The 27,194-nt window shown below is 44.5% G+C and overlaps 2 protein-coding genes across 2 annotated transcripts in view; one reads left to right on the top strand and one right to left on the bottom strand.

Moving 5' to 3' along the window:
- The window catches only part of agpat9l (1-acylglycerol-3-phosphate O-acyltransferase 9, like), a 7,824-nt gene extending 1,790 nt beyond the window's left edge, over positions 1–6,034 (bottom strand). Inside the window, exons 1-11 of the mRNA XM_031856810.1 lie at positions 5,952–6,034; positions 5,400–5,610; positions 5,208–5,274; positions 3,924–4,072; positions 2,911–3,056; positions 2,078–2,152; positions 1,871–1,960; positions 1,693–1,786; positions 1,477–1,592; positions 1,022–1,077; positions 143–228 (exon numbers count right to left, since the gene is read on the bottom strand). Of these exons, the coding sequence (XP_031712670.1) occupies positions 143–228; positions 1,022–1,077; positions 1,477–1,592; positions 1,693–1,786; positions 1,871–1,960; positions 2,078–2,152; positions 2,911–3,056; positions 3,924–4,072; positions 5,208–5,274; positions 5,400–5,543 (1,023 nt within the window). The 5' untranslated portion in view covers positions 5,544–5,610; positions 5,952–6,034. The remainder of the gene's footprint in view (positions 1–142; positions 229–1,021; positions 1,078–1,476; positions 1,593–1,692; positions 1,787–1,870; positions 1,961–2,077; positions 2,153–2,910; positions 3,057–3,923; positions 4,073–5,207; positions 5,275–5,399; positions 5,611–5,951) is intronic.
- A 2,389-nt stretch (positions 6,035–8,423) lies between these two features.
- On the top strand, positions 8,424–26,731 carry LOC116388618 (A disintegrin and metalloproteinase with thrombospondin motifs 12-like). Its single transcript, XM_031856653.1, has 24 exons — positions 8,424–8,834; positions 8,999–9,357; positions 14,518–14,695; positions 14,827–15,032; positions 15,125–15,208; positions 15,844–15,968; positions 16,111–16,260; positions 16,993–17,136; positions 17,757–17,901; positions 18,005–18,097; positions 18,250–18,395; positions 18,512–18,681; positions 19,004–19,137; positions 19,296–19,416; positions 20,308–20,552; positions 20,853–20,994; positions 21,128–21,254; positions 22,024–22,234; positions 22,327–23,505; positions 24,402–24,554; positions 24,728–24,904; positions 25,855–26,001; positions 26,130–26,283; positions 26,463–26,731. Exons 1-24 carry the CDS (start codon positions 8,717–8,719, stop codon positions 26,576–26,578), a joined length of 4,824 nt encoding a protein of 1,607 aa, XP_031712513.1. The 5' UTR covers positions 8,424–8,716; the 3' UTR covers positions 26,579–26,731.
- Positions 26,732–27,194: the final 463 nt, after the last annotated feature.

Here is a 27,194-nt window from a genome sequence, read left to right as displayed (position 1 = left end):
AAAAAAAAAAAAAAAAAAAAAAAAAAAAAAAAAAAGAGAAGAAGAATAAAAAGAAGTGCAACGAGGAAATGTGTTTTGAAACACGCGAGCCAGAAGGCCAGAGAGAACAACTGAACGAGGGACGCAGACAGGACCGCAGTACCTTAATGGCCACCGGATATATCGTTGCTCCGATTTCAAAACTTCCCTTTTTGAACATCATGACGGACGTGTTGTTGACACAGGTTCCTGCGGACAGCAGACATTGGGGATTAAACCCACATGAAAAAAAGCTTCTCGTCTGTCACGGCCGAGTAGCCGGATCTCCTCCGGGCACCGGGCTGAAGTGACAACACTTTTAATCTTCGATGACAGAGACAAAACACGAAAAGCCGCTGTGGATGAGGTAACTCTCATCCCTCTACATCAGGGGTCTTCAACGTTTTTCAGGCCAAGGACCCCCCAAACTGATAGAGAGATGGAGCAGGGACCCCCAACTATATATATATATATATATATATATATATATATATATAGTGTTTTATATTAAACTAGGCCTAGTGCCATGTATAAACATACCTCCTTACTGTGCATTCAATACTAAGCTATTCAAATAATACACAGGTTCATATATTCATGTTTTTATTTTAAACATGTGCAAGGCACAGTGAGTAGGGTGGCCGTGCCACTGCCATTTATAAACACACCTTGTCAGCTGATACCAATGCCAATATCAACATTGTCTGTCAATTGCATGATAATCATGCATACAAGCTATTCAAATAGACGTTTTCATTTTAAACATAAATGTGGAAACTAAAATGAGTGATGGCCTATTAGTGCCACTGCCATGCATAAACATAACTGTTATCTTGCATACAATACTGAAGCATTAAAATAATGGACAGATTCATGTTGGGGGGGGGGGAATAAAAAAAAAAATTGTCTAATCAACCAAATATTTCGCGGACCCCTTGCAGTACCTCCGCGGACCCCCTAGGGGTCGCAGACCGCCTGTTGAAGACCTCATGGTCCCTCTTACCCTCTGGAAATATCAAGATGGGGAGCTTTGTCTTGTCGTTCACATGATCCTTCAACCTGGAAACGACACAAATAGGGTAATGGAAACTGTTTTCCTGTACACTTCTGACAACATCAAACATCTGTGAGGAGCGCCTAGGTGATATTGTGAGATGCTGGAATCCAAACCGCGTGAGTCACCGCTCTGTAGCAACTTCCCAAAACGTATCCATTCTTGTTTGGAAACTGTCATTCATGATTTTACATGCCAACCTGCGTCAGTGCCAGAGCAGCCACAGTCAGTCAGTGAGTGAGTGAGTGAGTGAGTGAGTGAGTGAGTGAGTAAGAGAGAACACAGGGCAAGAGAGAGGGCGAGAGAGAGAAAACGGGGTGAAGAGAAAGAGACAGAGAGAGAGAGAGATGTGCCAAGACAAGCCTGAACAGAAGTGCTGGAGTTAGGGAGGGGGACAATCCAACCTTTTGGTCACTAGGTGGCGATCTTTCATCTCTGCTCTCTCGAACCAGACGTGAGGACACGACCTCACCATGGCCCTCTGGAGGACTCCCATCAAACCTCCGTGTATCTGCCCCACCTGATGATCACATTTTGACAGTTATGGCTGCATGAAAAAGAAAGGACCCATCAATGTAGAAATGTTCCAAAAGCAAAAAAGAAAAAAGGAGTTTTCGTACCATAGCGTAACAGCCATCGTTGCAGAGTATCACTATGTCAATGGGACTAGTGTGATTGGCGACACAGATGCCTCCCTTCTGGGGTTTGTTTTCCCTGTTGTGGGGAGGTGAAGACAGATGTCAGACGGCGTTCCCGGTCGGACTGTTCGGTGGCGACGTGGCGAGGAGGCTCACTTACCTGTTGTGATAGCGGATGGTGGCAGAGAGTCCTCGAGCACAGATCCTGTAGCACATCACGTGGACCCATTCACTGAGCCAAAACTTCATCCTGAACTCACACACAAAGCAGCACGGGTGAGGAGGGAACCACCTTCATAAGAATTTAAAAAAAGAAAAAGAAATATGGAATATGACTTCTATTGGTAGGGTTAGAGTTTGTGGTCACCTCCAGTTTGGGAGGAATCCAACTGCAGATGTTCCTATGACCAACCAGGTGAGACCAATGCAGGCCAGAGTTATCCTGGAGAAAGTAAAACACATTTATTTATTATCACTTTTACAGCAGAAGGAAATAAAATAAAAACTCATACACATAATAAAACACCGAATAGCCAGTGTATACGAATTTTTCTATAACTAAATTCGAAACTAAAATATTCCTTTTTTGACACTTTTGGATCAGTATTGTTGTGCTCCTGATTAACAATATATGCAAAAGAATGACTAAAAATAAGATTTATTTGGATATTTTGCTCAAAATTCAATCATTACAATTTGGTTTCTAAAACTAAATATGATGTGTGCTTCCGTAAGCTAGTACCAACCGATTTCAACCAATAATATCGTGACATCCATCAATTAATCTGCAAGTTTTAGAGAGAAGGGAGGCGTGTGTGTGCGTGTGTGTGTTTGAGACAGTAGCTCCTACATTCTGAACCCGTCCACCTTTTAGCGGCCCAATCAAATTCAAGGGATTTGATTTAAATCCCTCTTGTACCTGTACACCGCTCAAATATTTAGTTTCACTGGAACTTTAGTTCCCGAACTGTAGTTTAAAATGTAGCCTTCACAAAAATACATTAATCATGGTCCGATAGGTAAAAAAAGAATAATCATAATTTTGCATTTTTATGATGTTATGCATTTTTCAATGGGCCTCAATTTCCGCTTATACATCATATTTACCAGATCAAATGGTTCTACAACCGCTTTGACATTGTTTCTGCCTGGAAGACAACACTGCATCACAACATCTTAACAGTGGCAGTCTGTGCGTACCTGAGAGGGGCGAGGATGCAGTATCTCACGACAATGCCCAGGCTGTAGACCAGTGTCAGCCTCATGCTGATGAACTGGAAGTCGTTGTTGGTGCGAGTCAGCAAGTTCCACAACACCAGCTCCTCTGAGCTGAACCGCTGCGTCACCTGGATTTAGAATAAAACTAAAATTTAAAAATCTGAACAGCTGAACAGGGCCACTAATTACTAGGGGTGGGAATCACCAGAGATCCCGCGATACGATATTATCGCGATACTGCGACATTATCACGATACTGCGATATTCTGAGTATTGCGATAACATAGGCCTATATTGCGATTCATTACTTTTTTCAACTTCAAATTATGTCCCCAAAGGAAAACTGTGTCAACATGTTTTATCTAATAAGATAAAGTTTTCAGTCTGTTCATCTCACTTCAATCATTTTTATTGCAGCAAAATAGGATTGTCAAGCAGACAGACTGACCAACAATGTCATAAATGTTGCACCTGACAAACTGAACTGTTTGCATTACTACATAGTCCAACTTAACTAAATGCAAACGTGTGGACTCAGTATATGAACTATAACTTATATAAGTAGGATATAAGTTCTAGAACTCAGTATAACTTGCGATGCGTGGACGTCGAGGGCAGAGAGACAGTTATGTGCTGCTCTCTCCCCATGAGCCTGCCTACTGTTGGCAGATTTAACCCCGTTGTGAGGCCAGATGTCTCCATCTTTGTTTTGACCAACTTCCTACCAATCACGCTGACCCGGGACCTTTGCTGACCTCACCAGAAAACAACTCAGCACCATCTGGTGGACTGAAAAAGCAATTGATTTGATTTTTCAAAAAAAAAAAAAAAAAGAACTTTTAAAATTTTTTTTTTATAGTTTATATATTAAAAGATCGATACTTGGCGTCCGTATATCGATACAATATCGCCACGCAAAATATCGCGATACTATGCTGTATCGATTTTTTCCCCCACCCCTACTAATTACCGTTTACATACAGTCAAAACTGTACCTCATCCTCTACAATGCTCTCAATTCCTCTGCGGGTGAAATAGAAGCTGTCACTAAGTGTGAAATCACCGCCCACTGGTTGTTTGGGGCGACTGCATCTGAGTTCCTCAAACTCTTTCTCCATGGAGCCATCTTCCCTCTGGATGAGACCTGACACACACACACACACACACACACACACACACACACAGTTAACAACAAGCCTGGAAGATAAGTCAGCCTTGCCCTGTCTCTCAGGATTGTGACGATAGTGTAAGAGGACATAACGGAAGAAAAATAATCAAAGTTCATCCAGGAACGTGTTTCTTGGAAGGACATTGATATTTTCTACTTGTGCAAGAATTCTGTAAAAACACAAAGCTAAAATAAACGGTTGCAATAAATCAAAGCACGAAACTGTTCTGAGATAATGAAAGAAAAATACTCTGCTTCACATAAAGATGTACGACACGTATCGCTTGGCATAACAGAGCAGACTCAGATCCCCGATGAGATACCGCAACAGATCCCAAAACAGCTAAGAGTTGGACTCCGTATTATCTGATAACTCAGCAGGCAAAGTCCAAAACCTGGAGGGACTAACTGTGCATTCAATACTCCGCCTCATCTCTGTTAATGAAGCGCTTCCACTTCTTCCCGTCGTCGTCCACATTTAGAAATGTAACACTGACTTACTTTTAACTCTGCAGAGGTCACACGTTTGCTGACAAAACGTCTGCCTTGAGTTACGACTCTGCAGCTTAATGACTGATAAAAGAGTTGAGCAAGTAATTGCGTCTTGTGAGATAGGAAACAAGGTGAAGTTCTGCCTATCATACAAGTTCTCAAGTTTATTTTTATATTTATTTCATACCTTTCTTAAAATTGAAAAAAAGTCAGCTTGTTTTAATACTAGTATCATCCTATGTTTATTTTTTTTTTTCATTATTATTTTTGCTTCTTGTGTCGCCTGTTTTTAAACACCTGTGCATTTTTTTATTTCTATAATCTATTGTATCTCTCTAGTGAAGCACTTTGAGCTGCATTTCATGATGAAAGGTGCTATACAAATAAAGCTTATTATTATTATTATTATAATTTCACATTTATTTAAAGGGCTATCACCATTTAGGAAATGCATCTGTATGCAAATCTCCACAATACGATTGCAACATGCTTGCCCAGACTTGTAATAAAGTGTCTTATGAAATCCAGCATTGCAGAGCAAGACGTGCGTCACACTCTAAACCCCAATGTTTCACAATAAAAGATGTGACAGCACAAGTAGCCCCTGATTTCCACACACCGTTAGATGAAGAGGCTTCGAGTGTTCGTTCCTCTGCGTATACTTTCTGTATCTTCAGAGTGGCCCACTGTGGAGGAGGACAGAAAAAAGAATGGACTCATGTCTCACGTGGGTGACAATCTGCAGGACTTGCAACATTTTACACCTGTGAGGGGACACACAAAAAACGACACGAACAAGCATATAGGCTACCTCTAAGGTTTTCACCAGGATGGTCATGTAGGTCTCGGAGATGCCCAGCGAGAAGCCGAACATGGCCGGGACCATGATGAGGCCGACGATGAGGTAGAGCCAAACCTTCAGGGCCCAAAGGGCCAGTGTCCAGAGCTCCTCCATCTCACCTTGTCTATTCCCTGCAGAAGCGTTGGAAGGATCAGCCCAGTGGCTCAGGAGTAGAGCAGCCCTGCATGTGGAGGGGGGAAGTTGTTTGTTGTTGTTTATATTTATATTTGCACTGTTGTCACCTAAATAATACAGATAGCAACATGTGGAAGTCAACCACCACAGTGAGGAATGGAGCAAACAATTATAAATAAAACGCTGACACTCCAGTTTATGTAATCAGGAGTCACCCGGTCACAGTACACCGCACAGAAACGCACGCTCGCGCAGCAACACGATCGGTATCACGTGTGTCCCTGCCAATATAAACGAATAATTTGAATAACCGAACCACGGCAGGACTCCTCTGTCATACAAGATCAGATTGTTTCTGTTAGTTTTAGCCGCACCAGCTCACCGTACCTGTCAGACTCAAATCCATGTCCTTCCTCCCTGAGAGTATAGCTCGGAGGACTTGAGCACGGAGGACTTGAGCACGGAGAACAAACACGCCCATTTACTACTGGAACAAAGTTCACGGAGCAGCCCCCCCCCTCCACACTCCCTCCCGCGGACAGAAAGGGAAGCGCAGACACGTGACACTCTATGCCCAGTTTGGTGGGGAAATAACTTGTTTTCCTTTGCAGAATTTTTTATTTTTAGATCTTTATACCTTCCTAAATAAAGATTGTGATGACAAAATATAAGGAAATAAATACAAAATGTGAGCCAGTTGGTTTCATTCTTGACCTTGGGAATGGCAGAATGGCTCCACTTACTTTAGTTTTTCTGGAGCTTTCCTTGAAATTAGCTCTGAGCAAACTCTACCCACTGATGAAGACCACAGAATATGGTTGAAAGGTCCAGAACATATGTGGGTCTTATAAGAGTGTTTTATTTTATTTATTTAAAGAAATAATATGTGTGCATATACATATAGATATGTGATACAATGATCTTCGTTTTTTCTTGTAGTTTGAGAGCAGCAGTCACTAACCCAGCTGCTAAATATGCTGACCTGAAACTGATGCGTGCTGGGAAACAGTGATACCACTGTAATGAAATGTCACAAACCTCATGTTGCTATACATGACATGGTGAAACCCTTGATGAGGAATGAGGCCACGATCTCTCTCTCTCTCCCTCTCTCTCTCTCCCACCTAAGTCTAACAAAAGGTCCTGATCATGTTCCAGGTTCAGACATTTCACAGTCTGTTGCACATTATTGTAAGAGGGCTTCAGGGGGTCAGTCAGGGTAACAATAAGAAGGCAAATACTTGGATATTTGGCAAAGATGCATTTTTAAAAGAAAACTCTGCCTGCCATAGTAACATGCAAGAGTATATGATGATGCAATTCATGTCTAAAATAAATATTTTTCATATAAGACAGCTGCGATTAAGCATTATGTCTTCACCGCTTTGTTGTTAAATCAGGCTAATGGCCCAGCCTGCAATTCTGCAGCAGACATTCGAGATGTGTAGTAAAACACCCGCCAGCAACACACAATGTGCCCTTTAATGTCAGGGTGTGTTAGCTCCAGTAAGGCAGAGCTTGTTGGTTTTAAAATAGCTGTGTTTTTTTTATCTTTAAACCTCAACACAAACACGTATACAGCATGCAACACTGCTGCTTTTATTGGGTTTAGTGGGGGGGGGAGACACACCCCAGCCTGGCCCATTAGTGTTAGAAATTAAGAAAATTCAACAAACATTTCCCTGTTTAAAAGCCACAGCTCCATTATTCAGCAGTCTCAGACATTCAAGTGCTTTGTTTAAAAGAAACAAAAAAGTATAAATCTCAGATGCCAATGATTTTAATGAGTTCACTGCCTCTGTGTCTCCCATGGAGCAGGACAGCGAAGGAGGGAATGTGTTGTGTCTCAGTAGCCTTCTGCTCCTGGGAGAAATAACTGAACCACAGCAGTATTTACTGAGATGATCCACCTCGGAAAAAGGGCCTTTACCTCGAGCCACAGTGTGCCGTGGTTCATGGGGGATTTTAATGTTCTCTGGAAATAATAAATAATGTCTTGCAGTGGGCTGATATTCCACAGTGCACCGTTAATGTCAGACACACATGTCTACTTTGACAGTGGAGGCTGGAAGTACAATATATTGAAGTGTGAAAGTATTCTTGGGGTCCAGTTTCCCTGAATCCACCACAGTCCTGCACACTGAAATCTAATTCTACTGACATAAAAGGCAGAGTTAGAGCTAAACCGTATGGAAATCATTGTCTGACATGGAATGAACTAATACTTCTTTCCTTTGTCTCAAATAAAACTAAAGAATGCATGTGTTTGCATAGGGTTGGTCTGTTGTTTGACTTTTAAGACCAGTTTCTTATTCATGGAATGCAAAAATACGTTTCAAAGTATGCAAAAAAAAAAAAAAAAAAAAGGTTTAGCTAATTTCCCCAAATCTTCCCATAAGCAGCTGTATCAGAATCTGGAGCATAAAAGGGAGATCAATTGTACAGGCTACAATTACATAACTGTATATGTTGATGCATTTTTATAGCAGTAGGCCTACTTCCGTTTATGTTGAAGTGACAGGTATTTAATCTCATCATGGCTGATACAGCTGCCATAAAGTTTGTCATATTAGCCTCGGAGATAGGGAATAAGGCCTATTTGAAAACTGCATTAACTCTGATGGACTAATAAACGCCACTTTTGATTTTGTAGTTTACAGTTGTAATATTGTAGGCGGATCTATGATTCCTCTCAGCAAGCATCAAGTGTTTTCCCTAAAATGTTCCACCCAATTTCCTCAAGCGTTCTTTTTTTTTTTTTGGAGAGGCAGTAAATTGCCTCGCGCTAATGACGCGCCGCTGGTGCAGGGTTTTGGTGCAAGTCTGGACACATAACAGACAGCGCCTCGTTCTAATCAACGAAGCCTGCTCCCCCTGCCGCTCCTCCCGCAAAGAAAAAAAGGCAGACGGTGCAACCCAGAGAACACTCCTCCACTCCTCCTCTCCTTCCCTCCTTCCCTCTGCAGAGCCGGTGGAGCTTTTCTCCCTCTTTTAAACCACGCTCACCCGGGCTCCCGGTCCCTCATCGGAGCGCGTTCATGTCATGTCATGTCACGGTGCAGCGCACGGTCGAAGTGGTCGCCTCTAACGCCACCGGGAACCCCAATGCCCGGCACTCTTTCTGCAGCGGTTTGAGTTTGGCTACGTGAAATATGCGATGTTTGCGCAAGCGCCCGGTTCTCTTTCTGCTGCACTTTGTTTTCACGTTGGCAGCGGACCACGGAGAGCTCTCCGACTCCGGCGGAGTCTTCCCCCTCTTTGCAGAACAAGGTCAGTGTGGTGCGGTTCCAATGGGAAGCTGCATAGTCTGTGCATGCGTGAATTGAATGACTGCTAGAAGTTAAAAGTGCATGTTAATGTCAGTGTGCAGTAAAAGCCCGTGCAATCAGTGCATCGCAATTCCAAGGGCCCTTCTGTTGTGTTTCACTCTGCAGGTCAGCTGTCCCAGTCAGATGTGTCCACTGTCCACCCGGTGAAGACCACCGGTGATGGGGAGTTCATCTCTCACTCCCTGGCTCACCACTTTGAGGGTGGGCGAGCCAGGCGTGACCTCCGACCCCTCAGTTTGGGGGGACGAGTCTACTACAAGGTCGACCTCGGGGGTCGCTCTTTGATGTTCAACCTGACCGCCAATGATCGGCTGCTTTCGAGCGACTACGTCCTGGAGAAGAGGAACGGCACCACCGGCAGTACCGAGCATCGCCGCCCTGGGGGAAGCTCCTGCCACCTCCTCGGCACGGTGGAGGCTACTGACGTGCAAGGAACTGCTGCCATCAGCACCTGCGAGGGCCTGGTAAGGAATCGCATCGTCTCACGTGCGCAGCAGGCCGATTTAAAAAAACAACAACCTCTGTCTCATTCATCCTCTCATCCACATGAAGCTTTTCACCTTTTCGCCCTTTTGGCAGGTAGGTTTTTTCTTAACACACAGGAGAAAAAGAGGAAGCTGGTATGTAGTTTGTGAGGCAGTCACTGGCTGTTCAGCGAACCCTTCCATCTCACAGTGCTCCATGTGTTGGTTTGCCCTTCAAAAGACTTCCTGACACCTTTTGCAGAGTGGCCGCGCTGCAGACCCGCCGACGGGTTCTGCTCCTCGGCCAACTTTAGAGACCCCGTCTGTGTTCTTTGTCTCTCAGAGGTTTTCCCTCTGTTCTTTCATCCTCATTCATTCACGTCGCTGTCCGTTTCCTGCAGAGACTCTGCAAAACCCCCACCCTTGGACGTGCGGCCTTACTTTGTTCTTCACTCAGACAGTAATATATTTTGGCACGTTCTTTTTCTTTTTTTACAGTCTGGAACTATAATAGACAGATGGAGAGACAGGAAATAGGGCCATACCGTACGTCTTTTTGTTCAGAGAATTGTTTTTATCTCTAAATGCAGCTGAAATGTTTCTAATCAAAGAAGCAGTTCACAACTACAAAGGAGAGAAGACAGCTGGGCCCCAGAAGGACAAGAGAGCAGCTCAACATATGAAGAGTTCTGATCATGAGAAGCGCCACATGAACATTTCTGGAGAAATTCATACTGGTATTTTGAGCTTTTAAGCTTTATTTTCACCAAAATAAGAGCTGCTCAAAAGACGCCCTCCAGCACGTTTTGACATAATTACTCATCCATTACAATTCACACCAATATTCTTTTGAGACAAATGAAAGGAACTCTGCAATGGGTCCGTTTTTCAGTCCCCAAGAATGCTTCGGAGTTCGTGCCTCATTGTGTCACAGCAGGAATGCCTCTCCTTGCAGGATCTTGCCTTGTTATGTTTGCGTGGGTTGCGCTGCACTCTTCCTGCCAAATCTCGTAAATGCATTCATTTGAAACGTGTCTTATATCACTCTGAATTCCAATTATCTACAACCTACTGCCGTCAGAAGATGTTTTTTTCTTTCTTTCTGTGATCCCGAACGCTCCAGTGTGTCCCTTTTTCACCGACCTACCAGGGGAACTACAACGATATGTTCCGCTGATTTTTTTTTTTCTGTTCTGTGGAAGATGGTCTACAGCAGCTAAAACCACAGAGAGAAACCACCAAACGGCAAGACTCAGCCAGACAGATATGGGAGGGAAAACCCTCCCAGCTGCAGCGGAGTTCATTCACCCTCAAGAGACAGATAGAGATGGACTGCTTCGAAATATAGATGCCTGATAATCCTTTGTTTATGTAGACAGGAGTTACCAAAGGCTAGAAACTAACAGGAAGCAGCAAAAACAACAAACATGACAAAGACATCATTTACCATTGGTTTATAAAAGTTAGGGTGGCATTTTTTCAAAAAAGGGATCTGTCAGCGATTCCTGATTATTTGATGAAAACCGTAATTATTATCATAATCAATGGATGTGCTGATTAGTTTCTTCATTATTCGTTTGTCTATAAAAATATCAGCGTGATGTCTCCAAATGACTTGTTTTGTCTGAGCAACAAACCGAAACCCAAAGATATTCAGTGTACTGTAATATATGACAAAGACAAGCAGCAAATCTTCTCATCTCAGAAGCTGGAACCTGCATTGTTTTGGGGGGAATTTTGCCTGAAAGGTATTTGAAACGACTAATCTCTCTTTTTTTTTTCCATATACTGATAGATTTATCACCTAATCATTTCGGCTCTTATTAAAGAGTACCCTCTGATAACTCTGGTAACTCGCCTCTCGTGTTGATCATATCATGTCTGTGTCGGTGAAGCAAATCACTTTGCGAATTCAGAGCAGGATGAAGACTTTTAAAGGCCGTAAAAAGCCACAATGTGGTCACTTCTGCCACTTCATTAGCACCAGTTAAACTCCCACTTCTGGTTGACAAAATGAAGTCACACTTGCTTCAACAAATGGAACTGTGCGGCAGCGAGAAATGTTTACTTTACACATGATTACGTCTCTTTACAAAGCCCTTTGCTTTTCACTGTACATGTGAAACCGTGAAGACCGCAGTAATTGGATGGAGGTTGCTGTCAGCGCCCCCCCCCCCCCAATTTCCCCGGGCTAAACCTTTCAAATCAAGCGAAGCCGAAGCTCTCTCAGTGCAGTCTTCGGTAATCCTCGAGGCACAGCACAAAGAAAGATCATGCAAGTTCAGACCCATTATGTCGGCATTTTCCTCTCTTAAATGCGTGTTTCTTGGCACTGTGCAAGAAGAGAAAAGATAATGTCTTCCGACCTCTGAGGAGTAAAATAAGCTCACAGGCAGAACTATCTTGTGAAGTAAAAACAAACTTAAGGCTAGTGAAATCTGTAATTATCAGGAATCAGTTTTGTAAGAATATTTGTTAGGATTGATCACATTGCAGTAACAAGCACCATCCGCCCCCACCTCTCCTTTGGGCCACAGGATGCGTAACAGCAGGGACTTTTATTACAGGCCCAGTTGGCCAGCACTACAACAACCCACAGAAGCAGGAAACAGAAGTAAAGCAGTTCCACATGGCCGATGTATTTAGAACACAGACCTGTGTCATGGTCACCTCCCCTGGCTCTGGCACCTCGCACCCAAACACGTTTCCTCTAGGTCAGAGGAAAAGGAGGAGAAGGGGCGGGGGGTGGGTGGCGGCAGAGGAAGGAGAGGTGGCAAAAGTGAATTAAAGTGCAACGATGAGTATTCGGGATTCCGAGCAAAAAACAACAACAACAAAACGGTTGCGTCCCTATTTTTGCTCAGATGGAAGTCTTAGTTGGTACCCTTGTCTTTGTTGGTTGAGCGCAGACATCACACAAGACCTGTACGTGGTGATTTAACGATCACCGTAACAGCACTGTACAAGCGAAGCCGTGCAGTGCCGCGCTGCCTTTGGTATGCAGATCATACAGATCAAGCAGAGCTATAGCCTGAGTGTTTGGATTGGCCTCTCTGTAGCATTCCTTCCTGGTTGATCTGCACTCCACCACCTGCTTCTCACTGCCGGGACTCACTTGGAAGTTCAACATATAGGAGACACCGTGATGACAGAGTATCTGCCCTTATATGGATCACAAATAAACAAATAACAAATCTTATTGAGGTTAAATCATGTTGACCCTGGACAACATGATTGAAAGAAGAGCGTGTGGAGTATTTTTCTGCACAGGACCGGTGGCAAGTGTTCCCAGCAGGCATATCGGCCTGCATGCTTTGAGTATGAGTCCACGGCAACTCAGGGACCCCTGGCTGAAGGCCATGCTCTGAGTCAGTGGAAAACCTCTTAATCATTGCTACATTTAATCAGAGGTCGAATTTTGTTCATGGTTATTGTTGCTGTTCTGGTGATTTTTGAATGAAATAACAAGCAACGTTGTAGTACTTGAAACCAGTCTCAAGACCACTATTTGAAGGTCTCTGCCTCATCTCGTCATTGGCATGGTCTCAACCCATCAAAGTCTCTGTCTTGTCTGGATACAGTCTGGTCTTCGTCTTGACCTGGTCTCAACTCATCAAAATCTTGTTCTTGTCTTGATACATTCTGGCCTTGACTTGGTCTCAACCCCTTAAGGTCTCGGTATTGTCTCGATACAGTCTAGTCTTGGTCTTGACTTGGTCTCAACAACTCAAAGTCTGTCTGGTCTCGATACACTCTGATTTTGGTCTCGGTTTAGGTTGTCTTGACTACAACACCGATTAAAAAGCCTGAAGAGCTTGTTTGTATCGAAAGCTTCTGCTCCAGATTGTGGACACTCCATCTTATTTTACAAGGTTCGGTTTAACGGGTGGAGTAATATAGTTTTTCCAAAGGGAGTGCTCTTCTAGATTTGCACTTTCTGAACTCCCTGAATGGAGAAACATGATACTCAGCCAGAGCTCTGCAGCCTGCTGAATGAATGCAGCTAAAACACAAGAAACATGCCAGGATGACCCAGAAAGCTGAAGAGTGAGTTACAGCAGCAAACAGCGGGGTCGACCCTGGGGAACCACAACTGTAAGCACTGCATGGCCTGGTTTTTCACATCTGCCTCTGTCTCCAAAAACACTGAGAAGAGATCCAAGAATCAGGTGCAATCAACATCATATTCTCGGAAATACATGGCGTTGGTCTTGTTCGATTCAACACACAATTGCGTTTAAAATTAAATCTCCTTGGATACATTTTTTCATGCTCATGAAAACATGCAAAATTCCTGCGGAGGAAAATAAATTAAAATTCTTTCACTCAGTTGTGCTTTTTCCATCTGTTTGGCCGTCAAAATGAGTATGCATCTCTCTCTCTCATTCTGTTTCTTGAAAGTTTGTTTAAGGGGAGAGGGAGGGGTTCATCCGGGAACAGTTTGGGCTTGTTTGGTCTCACTCTCTCTCTCTCACAGACACACACACACCCACACACACACACTTAACTAAATGATGAGAACTTGCACTGAGCTTGACTTGAGACATTCAGATTGTGCTTGGTTTAGAAGTCAAAAGGTTTTTGTGCGTTTGCGTGCATCTGTGTGTTCATGTGGGTACGTCTGTGTGCGAGGGCGCCCTACCCAAGTACTCATACATGTGTGCTTTTTGCCAGCAGAGCTCACCGGTTGGCAAGTGAACAGTCTGCACCAGTAAGAACACGCACGGCATACTTAGGAAAACATCTTTGTGTTGCTGCTGCAGCAGCGGCAGACGGAGAATGTGCCTCGGGGAAGGAGAAAGCACAACATATATTCAGATCTGTTGAGTAATGATGGATTCCACCCAGATGGAAATTACTGAGGAATGGCCATTTTTTCAGTAGAGAAAGTCCATCTGTTGAAGTGTGGGAAATATTGAATTGCGGGACATTTGTTGTTGTAAATGCTTTAACACAAAAGAATGCTACTTGAAGCTGCATTAGGCATGATTTTGGGATGAAATGAATCATCTTTTTAATTGTTATTAACAATCCGTAGCTGTGACTGAGCAGAGCCTCGTGTCAATATATTTGCCCTTTTTTGATTTTTCAGTGCAATGGAAGGGATTGATCCAGACTCACTCATTTCTACTTGATGCATGTTCATTTTATCTTCCTCAGAGAGGCTTCTTCTCGCTGCCGGAGGGACACTACTTTATCGAACCTGTCCAGAAGTCCCCCGATGATCCTGCGGGGACTCCAGAACCCCATATCGTCTATCCAAGAGTTCTAACAGGACGTCAGAGAAACAAACGCAGCGTTGAGTCCAAAGAGACGCCAAGCCCCTGCGGAGTTCAAGGTGTGTATCTCAATGTGTGTGGAACTGCAGATGTTCGTGAGCATTTTTTTTTTACTCCGTCTCCGCCTGTGTCAAGCGAGGATAAGCCCTGAGTGTATAGCAAGTGATGTCTTCCTTCGTCCGCGCTCTAGATGCTCCAATCGACTCTGTCCAGGTGGAGAGGGAGAGGGAAGAGTGGGAGAGGGAGCAGATGGGGGAGGACCGGGCTCAGCCTCGCTGGCCGCGCTCGGTCAGCAGAGAACGCTGGGTGGAGACCATGGTGGTGGTCGACGCCAAGCTCATAGAATACCACGGCAGCGATAACGTGGAGTCCTACATCTTCACCATCATGAACATGGTGAGGAGTTAGAATCAGATTTAACTCTTCACATCTTATGTTAAGTTTAAAAAATATATAGTTTTATTGGTGAATGGTTTCGGTGTCGACAGGTGGCTGGGATCTTTCATGATGCCAGTATCGGGAACGCCGTCCACGTCATCTTGGTTCGCCTCATTCTACTCCAGGGAGAAGAGGTAACACTTTCCCGAAGAAGTCGGTGTCGGGATGTCTTTCTTTGACGATGCATGTGTTCAGGCTATTGCAAGAAAAGCACACGCATCTATAAAGCATTCCTCTGGGGGGAAGTTAGGAGGTGAAGTAAAGTAGGAGACTCCTTTGATTTGTTTTTTATTCGTGCATGGACAGCGCACAATTGACACAAATTTGCATCTGTTGACGCAAAAATTGGAAGAACATATTGGCTAACCAGTGTGACAAACTGAAAAATAAATTGACACAAAGTTCAACAAGAACCTGTAGCACTGGCGATGAAAACAACATTGTTTGTCCCAATAAAATGTCACCATATTTGCAAAACTTTCTTGGCTTAAAAGGAAAAAAACTGTCATAACTTGTGTATAAAAACTCCTGTTTTGAAACGAATGTCAGTGAAAGTGAAATGGTTGCCCTGCTGGAACGGTGCTCACATGGACATTGCCTTCTAAATTCCCCTTGAAAGAATGAAAACAAACATTTTTCTTCAGGGTCATTATTTTGAGATGCTGTCAAATGACTGAATGTAAAAAAATATATATGAATAAATAAACACAAATCTAGATAATGCCAAAGATGCGCAGAATATCCTTTCTAATTCTACTGTCTGTTGCAGAAAGGGTTAAAGATCGTTCACCATGCGGACACCACGTTGTCCAGTTTCTGCGCTTGGCAGAAGAACCTCAATCCACAGAGTGACACGCACCCAGCTCACCATGACGTTGCTGTGTTGGTCACGAGGCAAGTGACACACACGCGCACGTGTTCTTCGGTCAGCTTCATCCATAGATAAATTAAACGATACGCCCTGATGCTCAGCGGCCCTCTCATGGTGTAAATGGGACCTATACAACACATGGTGAGCCTGTGTTTCCTTTCCCAGGAAAGACATCTGTGCTGGGATGAACCAGCCCTGTGAGACCCTGGGTCTGTCCCATCTGTCTGGGATGTGTCAACCGCACCGCAGCTGCAACATCAACGAGGACTCGGGACTGCCGGTCGCCTTCACCGTCGCTCATGAACTGGGCCACAGGTCTGTCTGTGTGTGGACTTGTGATAAAATACCCCCAATAATGAAATATCGTAAAAACAATTGGCCATGTGACAAAGAAAGCGTCTCGCTCCCGTGATAAGTCGCTATAGTGGAAAATACAGTTGCTTCAGTAAATCTCCAAGCATTAGTGTCTGGTAAAGAAAAAAGATTGCTACATGAGATTGATGTGATGTGGGTGTTTTAATAATGGTGGAAGTGAATGGACAGAAAAGTTTGATTTGGATTCCTGGGAGACAGAAAACCTTATTTTCATTGTCAGTTCAATCAGAAGACAACAGTTTTTAAATCCATTTCTGATTATGAGGACTGTATGGCTGAGTTGGATGAAGGGAAGACTTGAACCTTTGTTTAGAAAGAGTAATGCATGAAGCGATGGAACTTTCTCTAAACTCTATTTAAACCTAAACACCTGAGATCAATCCCACACTATATGCTACTAATATAATGTATACATCATGTACAAAATCTTCACAGTATGCTGTTTGGGAGAAAACCACTGTACTTTTCTGCTTTGTACTTACAGGAAATGTGCAAACCAAACGAGGAAACAAATGTGTTACTTGCAGTTATCGTTGTAGAGTTCTGTTGAGGTCAGCAGGCAGTGTGTTCAGAGGCAGGGCCGACAGCCGAGGGCCGTCTAACATAACTCCTTTGTGTGTGGGGAGGGAAACATCGTAACTAATGGTCATGTTGCTTGATGTTTGTGCGCAGCTTTGGAATCCATCACGACGGTCAGGGGAATGACTGCGAGCTGGAGGGGAGGCACCCGTTCATCATGTCCAGACAGCTGATGTACGACAGCTCGCCGCTCACCTGGTCCTCCTGCTCCAAAGAATACATCACGCGCTTCCTCGAGTAAGGCTTCGTTTCATAAAAAATCTGACATGGTTCACTCGGTTTTAATGCAATTGTTCTGTCTTTGTGGGGTAACACGCAAGTGGTCTGCAAAATTGTATGAATCGCCAGGGTTGTGAAGATAAAGTGGATATGCTGGTGTGGATTTGACTGGAGGCACATGACAGAAAAATCAAACAGAGCCCAAGGGAACGTTAGAGGGAGTTGCACAAATATCCTTAAATGTTTGCTTTGACTCTCATTATTTCTTCTTGAAAACCGTCACAATGATGAACTCTAGAATTCCTGTCTGACAACACCGGTTTTGCCTGGAGCAAAGTCAGAGGTCGGAGTTCACTCCGTCCCACCAAACTTTGTAAATCACCGTTTCGCAAGTCATTTTCTCAGTGTTTTCCCGTCACCTTTTTTGACTTAATACTGGGCTGGGAGACTGCAGTACGGTATAAAAGCAAATGGTTAGCATGTTTCTTGACATGTCATGGCAATGTATGGATATACTTACATTTTTTACTGAATGTTCAAAGCAAACAAGTACCTCGAACCCTGTGCCCCTTTTTCTTCTTCGTCTGTCTTTCAAAAGGTCACTCATTCAATACCACACCTTCGTTTCTCTGTCCTAGCCGCGGCTGGGGTTTCTGTCTGGATGACCGTCCCTCCAAGAGAGACCTAACCACCCCGCTGGCTCGCCTCGGCATCCGCTACACCACGCAGCACCAGTGCCAGCTCCAGTACGGCCCCAATGCCACCTTCTGCCACGAGGTTGACGTGAGTGTCGTGCGCGTCGGCGCCAACGGAAAATGTCAGAAATCCTCTTAAGAAAAGAGTCCCTTTTCTCATTGCTCGTGGACATGTGTCTTTTCTCTCTCAGAACATGTGCCAGATTCTTTGGTGTTCGGTGAACGGCTCCTGTCGCTCTAAACTGGACTCGCCCATAGACGGCACCCGCTGTGGACCGGAGAAGGTGGGTGGTGCCCGGGTTGCTTTGTCTCGCTAGGGTGTGGATTTCATTGGCCCCGGGGATGGGGGTGGTTAGCGCTACGGATACAAGGCCGCCACTATTATATGTGTCATATTACTAATGTGTATCAGTTTTTTGTTTTTCTCTCGCTACAGTGGTGTATCTCGGGAGAGTGCGTGATTGTGGGTAAACTCCCAGAGACGGTCAATGGAGGCTGGGGCTCGTGGAGCACCTGGTCTCACTGCTCCAGGACCTGTGGAACCGGGGTTCAGTCAGCAGAGCGGGAATGTAACAACCCCAAGTAAGAGAGCTGACTCTAGATCTGAGTTTGTCTATTCATTTCCATGTCTACCACAAACTGATGACACCAGGGGAACTGAGGGTTGAATCAAAGTGCCGCTACTGTGTTATCCGCAGACCGGAGTTCGGGGGTAAGTACTGCACGGGGGAGAGGAAGCGTTACCGGACCTGCAACACCAAACCCTGCCAGAGAACTACGCCGACCTTCCGAGAGATGCTGTGCAGCGAGTTTGACACCGTGCCCTACCACAATGAGCTCTACCAGTGGATTCCTGTGGCTAACCCATGTGAGTGATCAAAGCCTCAGACATGCGATCTTGTGTGTCACCCAGCAGGGGGCAGCATTTGCACTAGAAAGCCCCTCGGTGATGCTGCTGCTGTATCTCATCAGGGGCATGCAACAGTTCAGTGCAGTAATGTCTGCACACATTCTTTTTTGTGCTTTGTGTCATTTACCCAAATTCAAATAGCTGTTTCTACAATTAACTTTTTTTTAATCGGGCTCACGAGTGGTTTGTCTGTCAGAAAAGATTTAAAAAATGTCATTGATTAAAAAGTAGACCGGACTCACAAGGCAGCATTATAATACTTCTTCTCCCCAACCTTCAGTGAACCCCTGCGAGCTGCACTGTCGACCAGTCGTGGAGTTCTTTTCGGAGAGGATGCTCGACGCTGTGACGGACGGGACGCCGTGCTTCATGAACAACGTGTCCAGAAACATCTGCGTCAACGGAGTGTGCAAGGTAGTGTGGCTGGGTAAGAGACTAGAAGAAGGGCAGGAGGGGGGTGTGGGGGGGAGGTTATAGCGGAGCAGTATATGAGACAAGCTGCAGTGTAAGGATCACGAGGAGGAGTTTTTGGTTGTCTGTCCTATGCGTTTGAACATGTCTTGTGTCCGTAGGCGGTGGGCTGCGACTACGGCATCGACTCAAACGCCGAGGAGGACCGGTGTGGAGTCTGCCTGGGCGACGGCACAAGCTGCGAGACGGTTTATAAGTCGTTCGACAGCGGAGAGGGCTTCGGTGAGTTCTAACGCAAAAGGGGCACTTGAGCAGCTGGAAACCAATTGAATCACCCAGACGAAAGAATTGATCCAATTAGGAAAACTCAAAACAGGCAACTTGTTAATGAGGAGAGGCTTTGAAGAGTGTGAAAAGGTGCAGAAATCTTAAATTCCACAGGTGGGGGGGAGACATTTCAGGACAGTTCATTAGCATTACGCCATTGTGTTGTTCCTTTGTTGTCATGGCAGCCCTCTCGTGCACACTGTGCAGCTGTTTGTCCTGCTGTATGTGGCTGGCGTGTGTGCCTGCAGACTGACATGTCTGATTTTACTGTGCTTGGGAAAAGTATAACTTCAGTGCACAATCGGCAAAGACAGATTAATAGAGAAAAAGGCTCTAAAACTGATTTTTTATAAAAATCCTTCCTCCTTTCCCTCTCTCGTTCTCTCTGTCTGTGTGCGTTCGCCCCGCACAGCATCCTTTCCAGATAACCGGCCCAGATGTGTAGAACTTCAAAAGGCTTGGAGCAAGGAGCAAGGGCAACCCCCCCCCCCCACCTCCGCACAAACACAGAAACACACACACCTTCCCACAAACATCATTAAACTCCAGAGACCGACTCATAGCTGCTTTCGTCCTCCCCCCATCCACACAATAAAAAACAGACAGAGACAGGGCAGTGCCCCCCACGCCGAATACACACACGTGCACACACACACACACACACACACACACACACACACACACACACACAAACATGCCACCGACCCCCACACACCGAGCCCACCCTCCATTAAAGATCAGAGAGGAAACTGTCTGGTAGTCTGGATGTAAGAGCGTGGCAGCAGCAGCCATGGTGGGCCATCCATTACCTCGCCGTGACTCTGACTCCCCTCTCCACTCTCCCAGGGTACGTGGACATGGGTGTGATACCCAAGGGGGCGCGGGACATCCTGGTGAAGGAAGTGGAGGAGGTGGGTAACTTCCTGGCTCTGAGAAATGTGACATCGGAGGAGTACTTCCTCAACGGCAACTTTATCATCCAGTGGAACGGGGAGTACGAGGCCGGCGGCACGACGTTCTACTACGAGCGCAGCGGGAACATGGAGAACCTCACTGCTCCTGGACCCACCAAATGGCCGGTCATGCTGCAGGTAGGCCAGGTTTTAATGTGGTTGAAGGGAGTGCAGGGTATTTTTGACAGTTTTGGAATGTTTCAGTGTTCTGAGATCTATAGAAGTAATCCATAATGTGGATTTCAACCAATCATGGATAGAGAAAAGTGACTTCAAGGAAAAACCAACCAATCAGAGCATGCAAACATAATATAATAATAAAATGTCTCCAGTTGTTTTCTCAAACATTTCAAAGACGCAGATGCTGGAATTAAACTAAAGAGTCAAACATTCAACGATGAAACAATTCTCTGCATAACAATTCATGTGGTGTGCCAGTTGCTGTTTCAGGAGAAGAACCCGGGTATTAAGTACGAGTACACCATCAAGAAGACCAAGGAGACAGGAAATGACGTCATCGAACCCCTTTACAGATGGAGGCACGGGGCGTGGACGGACTGCAGCACCACCTGCGGCTTAGGTCGGTGTTGCGTTTGACGAGAAAGAGAATTCCCCGTTCCGTAAATTTGTGGTAGTTGGAGGATTTCGGGGACATTTTAGTCAACGAAATTCTCTGCTTTCCCGTTTGCTTTCTGTCTCCCTGGCCATTTTAGGTGGACAGCACCAGCCTGTGCGGTGTTTTGAGGTGGACGTGGGGGTAGTGGACGAGTCTCTGTGTGACCCGGCCGGGCGTCCAGAAGACCGACACCGAAAGTGCAAGAATATGGATTGTCCTGCAAGGTGCTTTCTCTCAATCGCTTTTAACAGTTTTTTTTTCTGTAACTGTCCTGAAAAAATATTTGACTGTGATTTTAGCTCTATAAATATTTCTTGATGATTATTGCCAGTGTAAAATTGGAGAGACACCAGGCTATCTCACTAGCTACTGTAGATACCTATGAAATATTACGTCTGGTTTAAGAACAAGGCAGTAATTTCACTGCTTTATTATAAGTTTTTCAGTTAGTCGCAATAGTGATATTGCGTTCTCTCCCCTTGGCCCAGGGTTGTAATGACAGAATTTGACCAATGAAACCAATTATTTAAATCACTGCTATTTTCATCTTTTGGGCCGGTTATAGAACTTCAGTACTCTTTTGGTAACCACTTAAATGTGTTCATAGAACATATTAATAGCTGTCAAGTACCAAGAGTTTATATCAATGGCCCGATCAGATTAATAGTCTTGTTTACTTCTTCGATGACATACTTCCTGGTTTAAATCAATATTTTGCCAGTTATAGACTCTATTTTTTTTGGCAAAGTTCTTCCATATTTGCTTGTGTTTTTGAGAACATATAACAGTTTGGAACTTTAGGTTCTTTTGGTAAAATTAAAAAAAGGGTTTTGTTTTCCTTCAAACAAAGTATTTAAAAAATCATTAACATCCGTTAATGCATTGGCAATATAGTATTAAACATTTTTCGAACGATTACCATGTGGTCCCTGTTAAGATCTCTGAATGCCATCAAATCACTTTTACCAGCAGTCTCTTCCTCCCTCTGCCCAGGTGGTGGGTTGGCGGCTGGCAGCAGTGTACAGTCACCTGTGGATCAGATGGGGTTCGTAAACGAACGGTGCTCTGTGTCCGTACGGTCTCGGGGGAGGAAAGGGTGCTTCACCCGATCGAGTGCAAGCATCTCCTCAAACCTAAACCTGTGGTGCCGTGCAACAGGGATGTACCCTGTGGAAAAGACTGGGCTGTCGGCAACTGGGAGGAGGTACGTGCAGCTATAGTCTTTCTGACTTCGGCCTTACAGATCACCGCCTTTTCTGAGTTAACGCAACCATCGTCTTCTTCCTCCTTTCGCAGTGCCCCGTCACATGTGGCGGAAGTGTTCGCTCACGCACGGTCACGTGTGCGCTGACGCACAAGAAGACCTGCGACGTCTCGTCCAAGCCTCGGTCCAGATCGCTGTGCGCCCTGCAGAGCTGCAACTCAAGTCTTCGTAGACGACCCGGGCCTGCTCCTAAATACCGGCGCATCTACCCACCGAAGAGCCACCCCACCAAGGATCCCGAAGCTACCTGGGCTCCCACCCCAAGCGCCGTGGCAACAGCTGCTCCCACAGCGGCACCCACCGCTGCTATCAATGTGAGGAAGAAAACCACCACCAAAGAAACTACAACCGCTTTCACCCCGACCGCCGTGTCCCTTTCAACACCTACAATCCCTGAAATCGTAGACACGGACGACCATAACCTCAATGTTGTGAGGATAAATGGGGATGAGAGAGTTTTCCCATCTAAAGTCAACTCTGCTGGAAAGGACAGAAAAGCAACTGACTTGGAAAAGGTAGAAGAGAGGGAGGAAGGAGAGGAGGGAAGTACGCCAAATGTAGAGCTGTATACTCCCGGGTACGACTACGTTGTTGAGGAGAGGACAACAGAGGAGGAGGGGATTATTGACCTAGATATTACCACATCTACCTCCCTCAGAAATCCTCTTAAATCAACCACGCCGACACTACAAATAGTCATCACGGCCACTTTGCAAACAAGTCCACATACCATGCAAACAACCAAAGCGCCCACCACCGCCTACCCCAACCCAAACACCAGTACTAAAACATGGGCAAGGTCCACTCACCGCTATCCCTCCTCCAACCCCCACACCACACCTTGTATCAATGCATACAGACCCCGGACACACAGGGTTCCCTTCACCACTCCCATGTACCACTCAGTCCCGTCGACAGCTGGCATCCGCACGACACAAGCTCCTCCTTCCACAACTGCGTGGAAACCGTTCACCACTGTGGCGTCACTCCAGTCCACGGTGACGATCGTTAAACTGAAGAAGCCCACGGTGACACCCAAGAAAACTATCCCTGCCAAAAAGCCCTCTTCCTGGTCCAAAGGCAGTCGCTCCAAAGGTCAAAACCAGCGACCGGAAAGTCCCATGAGCAGCTCCGTCAGTGACCAAAGCAACCTGAGGGCCAGAGAGCCAGTCAGCATGGATGTATTCTGGGTTGTAGGAAATTGGAGTGAGGTGGGTACAGACATTTTAGGACCATATTACCCTGCTCTGTGAAGAACCATTCCGGTAAATTTGCACGTAGCCCACAAACATGACTTTGAAAGATTTTCCCTTCCAGGCATGCTTTCACTGCTATGAAATTAAAGCTTTAAAATTGTACCTTCAGATCAAGTGGCAATCTCCGTTTGTGAGAAGTGAAGTCAATGCAGAAGTACCTTAAACTTACATTATTTCTAATGGCCAGCAGGGGGTGACTCCTCTGGTTGCAAAAATAAGTCAGATTGTATAGAAGTCTATGAGAAAATGACTCTACTTCTCACTTGATTTATTACCTCAGTAAACACTGTAAACATGAGTTTATGGTCTCAATCTCTAGTGTCAAGTCTTCTTCAATACAGCATGATGTTCATTTCGTAAATGATGGTCCATTTAGAGTCAAATAGACCATAAAGCAGGGTATGCTTTAGGGCGGGCTTACTGTGATTGACAGGTCTCTCCCAGAGCGTTTTCCGCTCTGGGAGTTGTCCATTTTTTTGTTTCAATTTAGAGTTGTCGAAAAAGCATTATGTTACCAGAAAATGCAGAAGACCAACAATGAGCAAAGTATAATAAGGGAAACGTAAGGAATTAATCAAAGTCAGCTCTTTGGCAGCAAAATATTTTTTAAAATACTGTTCCTGCCTGCAACTGCATAAAAGCTGCACTTAAGCGTTCGTGGTTCATCGTGAAAAGTTATCTGCTTTTATCCGGCTAAAACATGTAAAACCTCAGGTACAATTCTTTAAGAATTTCTGGTTGTTGTTTGTAGCATTCCATAACTGATGTACTTTACAATATTATTGCCTCGCATGTCACTTTAAATCAGCATACACCTAAACCCACTCAGAAATCCCCCCCTCCTTCCCCAGTGTTCGACAACATGCGGGATTGGAGCGATATGGAGGACAGTAGTGTGCAGCTCCCAGAAGGACGAGGATTGTGCCAGCATGAAGAGACCTGAGCCTGCACGCACATGTCACCTGCAGCCCTGTGCCACGTGGCACAGTGGCAGCTGGAGCAAGGTGAGTAACGTTAGATTTCCTCCAGTCACCGAATCCGACAACTACACTTAATACTTAATTACAATTCCGCTTATTATCCGTTACTTTTCCATATGATGAAATGGGTTTGCTCTGTCAGTTCAGTTCTCACTTGCCATGTATTTCTGAGCCATTTATCCAGATGTCATCCACAGTGTCCGGATTCCTGTGTGGTGGTGGGCAGGAGGTACCGTGAAGTCCAGTGTGTCGATTCCCAGAGTAAACGTCCCCTCAGACCTTTCCACTGCCAGGCCGTGTCCAGCAGACCCCTTAGCACCTTGACTTGCCCCCACAAGCCCTGTATGACCTGGAGTACATCACCCTGGGGACCAGTAAGAACATTATACTCATCAAATCTTAATATATTTATTTTGGTATAGCTTTAAAGAGTTATACATGTGTTTTTGTAAATATACTGTCACTCAAGTGGTGTCTAAGCATGCAGATGGTTTCGGTTTCATTTGCTTCGATTTTGATTTTAGATCCAGCCTTAAAGCTTGAGATGGTAATCTTATTTTTCAAAAAAAGTATTGTTATATTTGTTGAGATTCTCTTTACCTACCAACAGCAACCAATAAATCAAATGCTCTGACAAAAACAAGAGAAAAAGAAATCTGGTATCTGTGGTTGTTGCTGTGAGCTCGTCCAATTAATTAATTTGGCTAGTATGCTCATCGTAGTCTTTCACGAGCTGTTAGCTTGACAGCTGTGAGTGCTCCCAATAGCGACAATCGTTGTTTATGTTCATTATCATCATTTTGAGGGAGTGGCTTTTGGTGAGTGTTGCCGACGCTAGATTGAGTAACCTTTGGAGCTTGTGCTGCTAGCTGCTTTCGTTGGAAAAGAGTTGGTAACACTGCTGGTTTTTTTTTTTTGGTTGCATAATTGTTTTTATCTAGCGTATGCTTCCTAGTGGCTCAAATTTACCATCCCTGGCTTAAAGCTATATCTGCCACCAATATTTTTGTAATTTGGGGGACTGAAACCTAAATGGCTTATTTGTTTTAACCTTTTCATAACAAATCTGCTTTACATGTGAATGAGTAGTGTTCTGTTTGCAAGTTATTCTTATGGATATCATCCCATTTTCTAGTAACCGTTTCCACCTAGGACATCAATTATTGCTGCTCTGTCGCAAGACGTAGCCTCTAACATTGAGGATTTAGGAAATTTAGGTCGTACCCAGATCCCCATATGCCCATATTATACAGTTGCACATGTAGGTGGATTGGATTTTTGTTCCAATTAGATACCTCCGTTGAATCCTTGTGTTTTTACTCAGTGCTCTGGCAGCTGTGGCGAAGGCGTCAGGGAGCGGCTGGTGTACTGCCCCGAGCCCCATCGCTGCAGCGCCACACTGAGGCCCAACAGCACGGAGACATGCAGTCTCAAGCCCTGCACTCACTGGACAGCTGAGGACTGGGAGGAGGTCAGTCACACAAGAGCGAGAGTACCTTCGAGGCATTGAGGGCATTTCTAAATGTCATTCGTAATGAAAATAAATAGGCTGGCAGCAGTAGACTAAAATGATCACTCTGTTTGCATGTGCATTTTCAGTGCTCTGTGAGTTGTGGTGGGGGTCAGCAGCAGCGGGAAGTCAACTGTGTGAGTGAGCAGGATTTGCCCCTGATGCCAAACAGCCTCTGTGAGAAGATTTCCAAACCAGAAACACTCAGGAAGTGCAATATGCAGGAATGCAAGATCAACACAGGTTTGTACGCAAGGCTCAATGTGTCCTGTCTGCCTGTCTGGCCTTGCAGGTTCACTATCAACACAATAGTTTTATTGTGACAGACCTCTTGGTTACAATCACTCTAAATACACTAAATATTATCTGTAATGCAGTGTTTCATGGCATGTGACCTCTGTGTCCTATTCCTTCTCATGCAGGTCCAGTTTGCAGGAAGAACATGATATCATCCCGCTTCTGTGAAAAGCTGAAGCTGCTGGGTCGCTGCTCTCTCAGGTCGGTCCAAAGACAGTGTTGTGTCACCTGTGAGTCATAGCCAGGGTTGCACAACCACATATATTACAATATGGACACATCCCAACCACTGTAATACTTACTGTATCCTCTTGCTGATGTAAAGCTATGCCCTACACAGACTGAAACGTCAAAAACCAAAGTGCTACATGCAGCAGCAAAGCACAAACACTAAGATGAAATATATATACATTTATTTATTTATATATATATATATATATATATATATATATATATATATATATATATATATATATATACACACAAAACATGGCTTATTGACCATTAACCTCTAACAGTCTTCATGTCTATTCATTATCAGTATTTATAAAAAAATAATATATGTATATTTATAGTAAAGTAAAACATCGGTAACTCTATATTATTATTGTTATTTTATTATCATTATTATTTTATTTTATACCTATTTAGGTTCTTTGTAACATTTTCCAGTGAAGATTTTTCTAGGTTTCATAAAAATATTTAATACATTAAATAAATAAATAAAAAGTAAGTAAGATTACAGTCAAAACACTGATGATGAATAGACATTCAGAGTTGAGAGAATCAAAAAAAAAATTATATATATATTAATTGGCAAGTTTAAGGATGTTTTAAGGACAGTGCGCAAAATGTGT

This window comes from Anarrhichthys ocellatus, unplaced genomic scaffold (assembly GCF_004355925.1).
Source record: "Anarrhichthys ocellatus isolate YVR2014 unplaced genomic scaffold, GSC_Weel_1.0 scaffold17, whole genome shotgun sequence".
Classification (NCBI taxonomy): Eukaryota; Metazoa; Chordata; class Actinopteri; order Perciformes; family Anarhichadidae; genus Anarrhichthys; species Anarrhichthys ocellatus.
The sequence above is the reverse complement of the archived record's forward strand: the minus strand, read 5'-3'. Positions and strand labels throughout refer to the sequence as shown.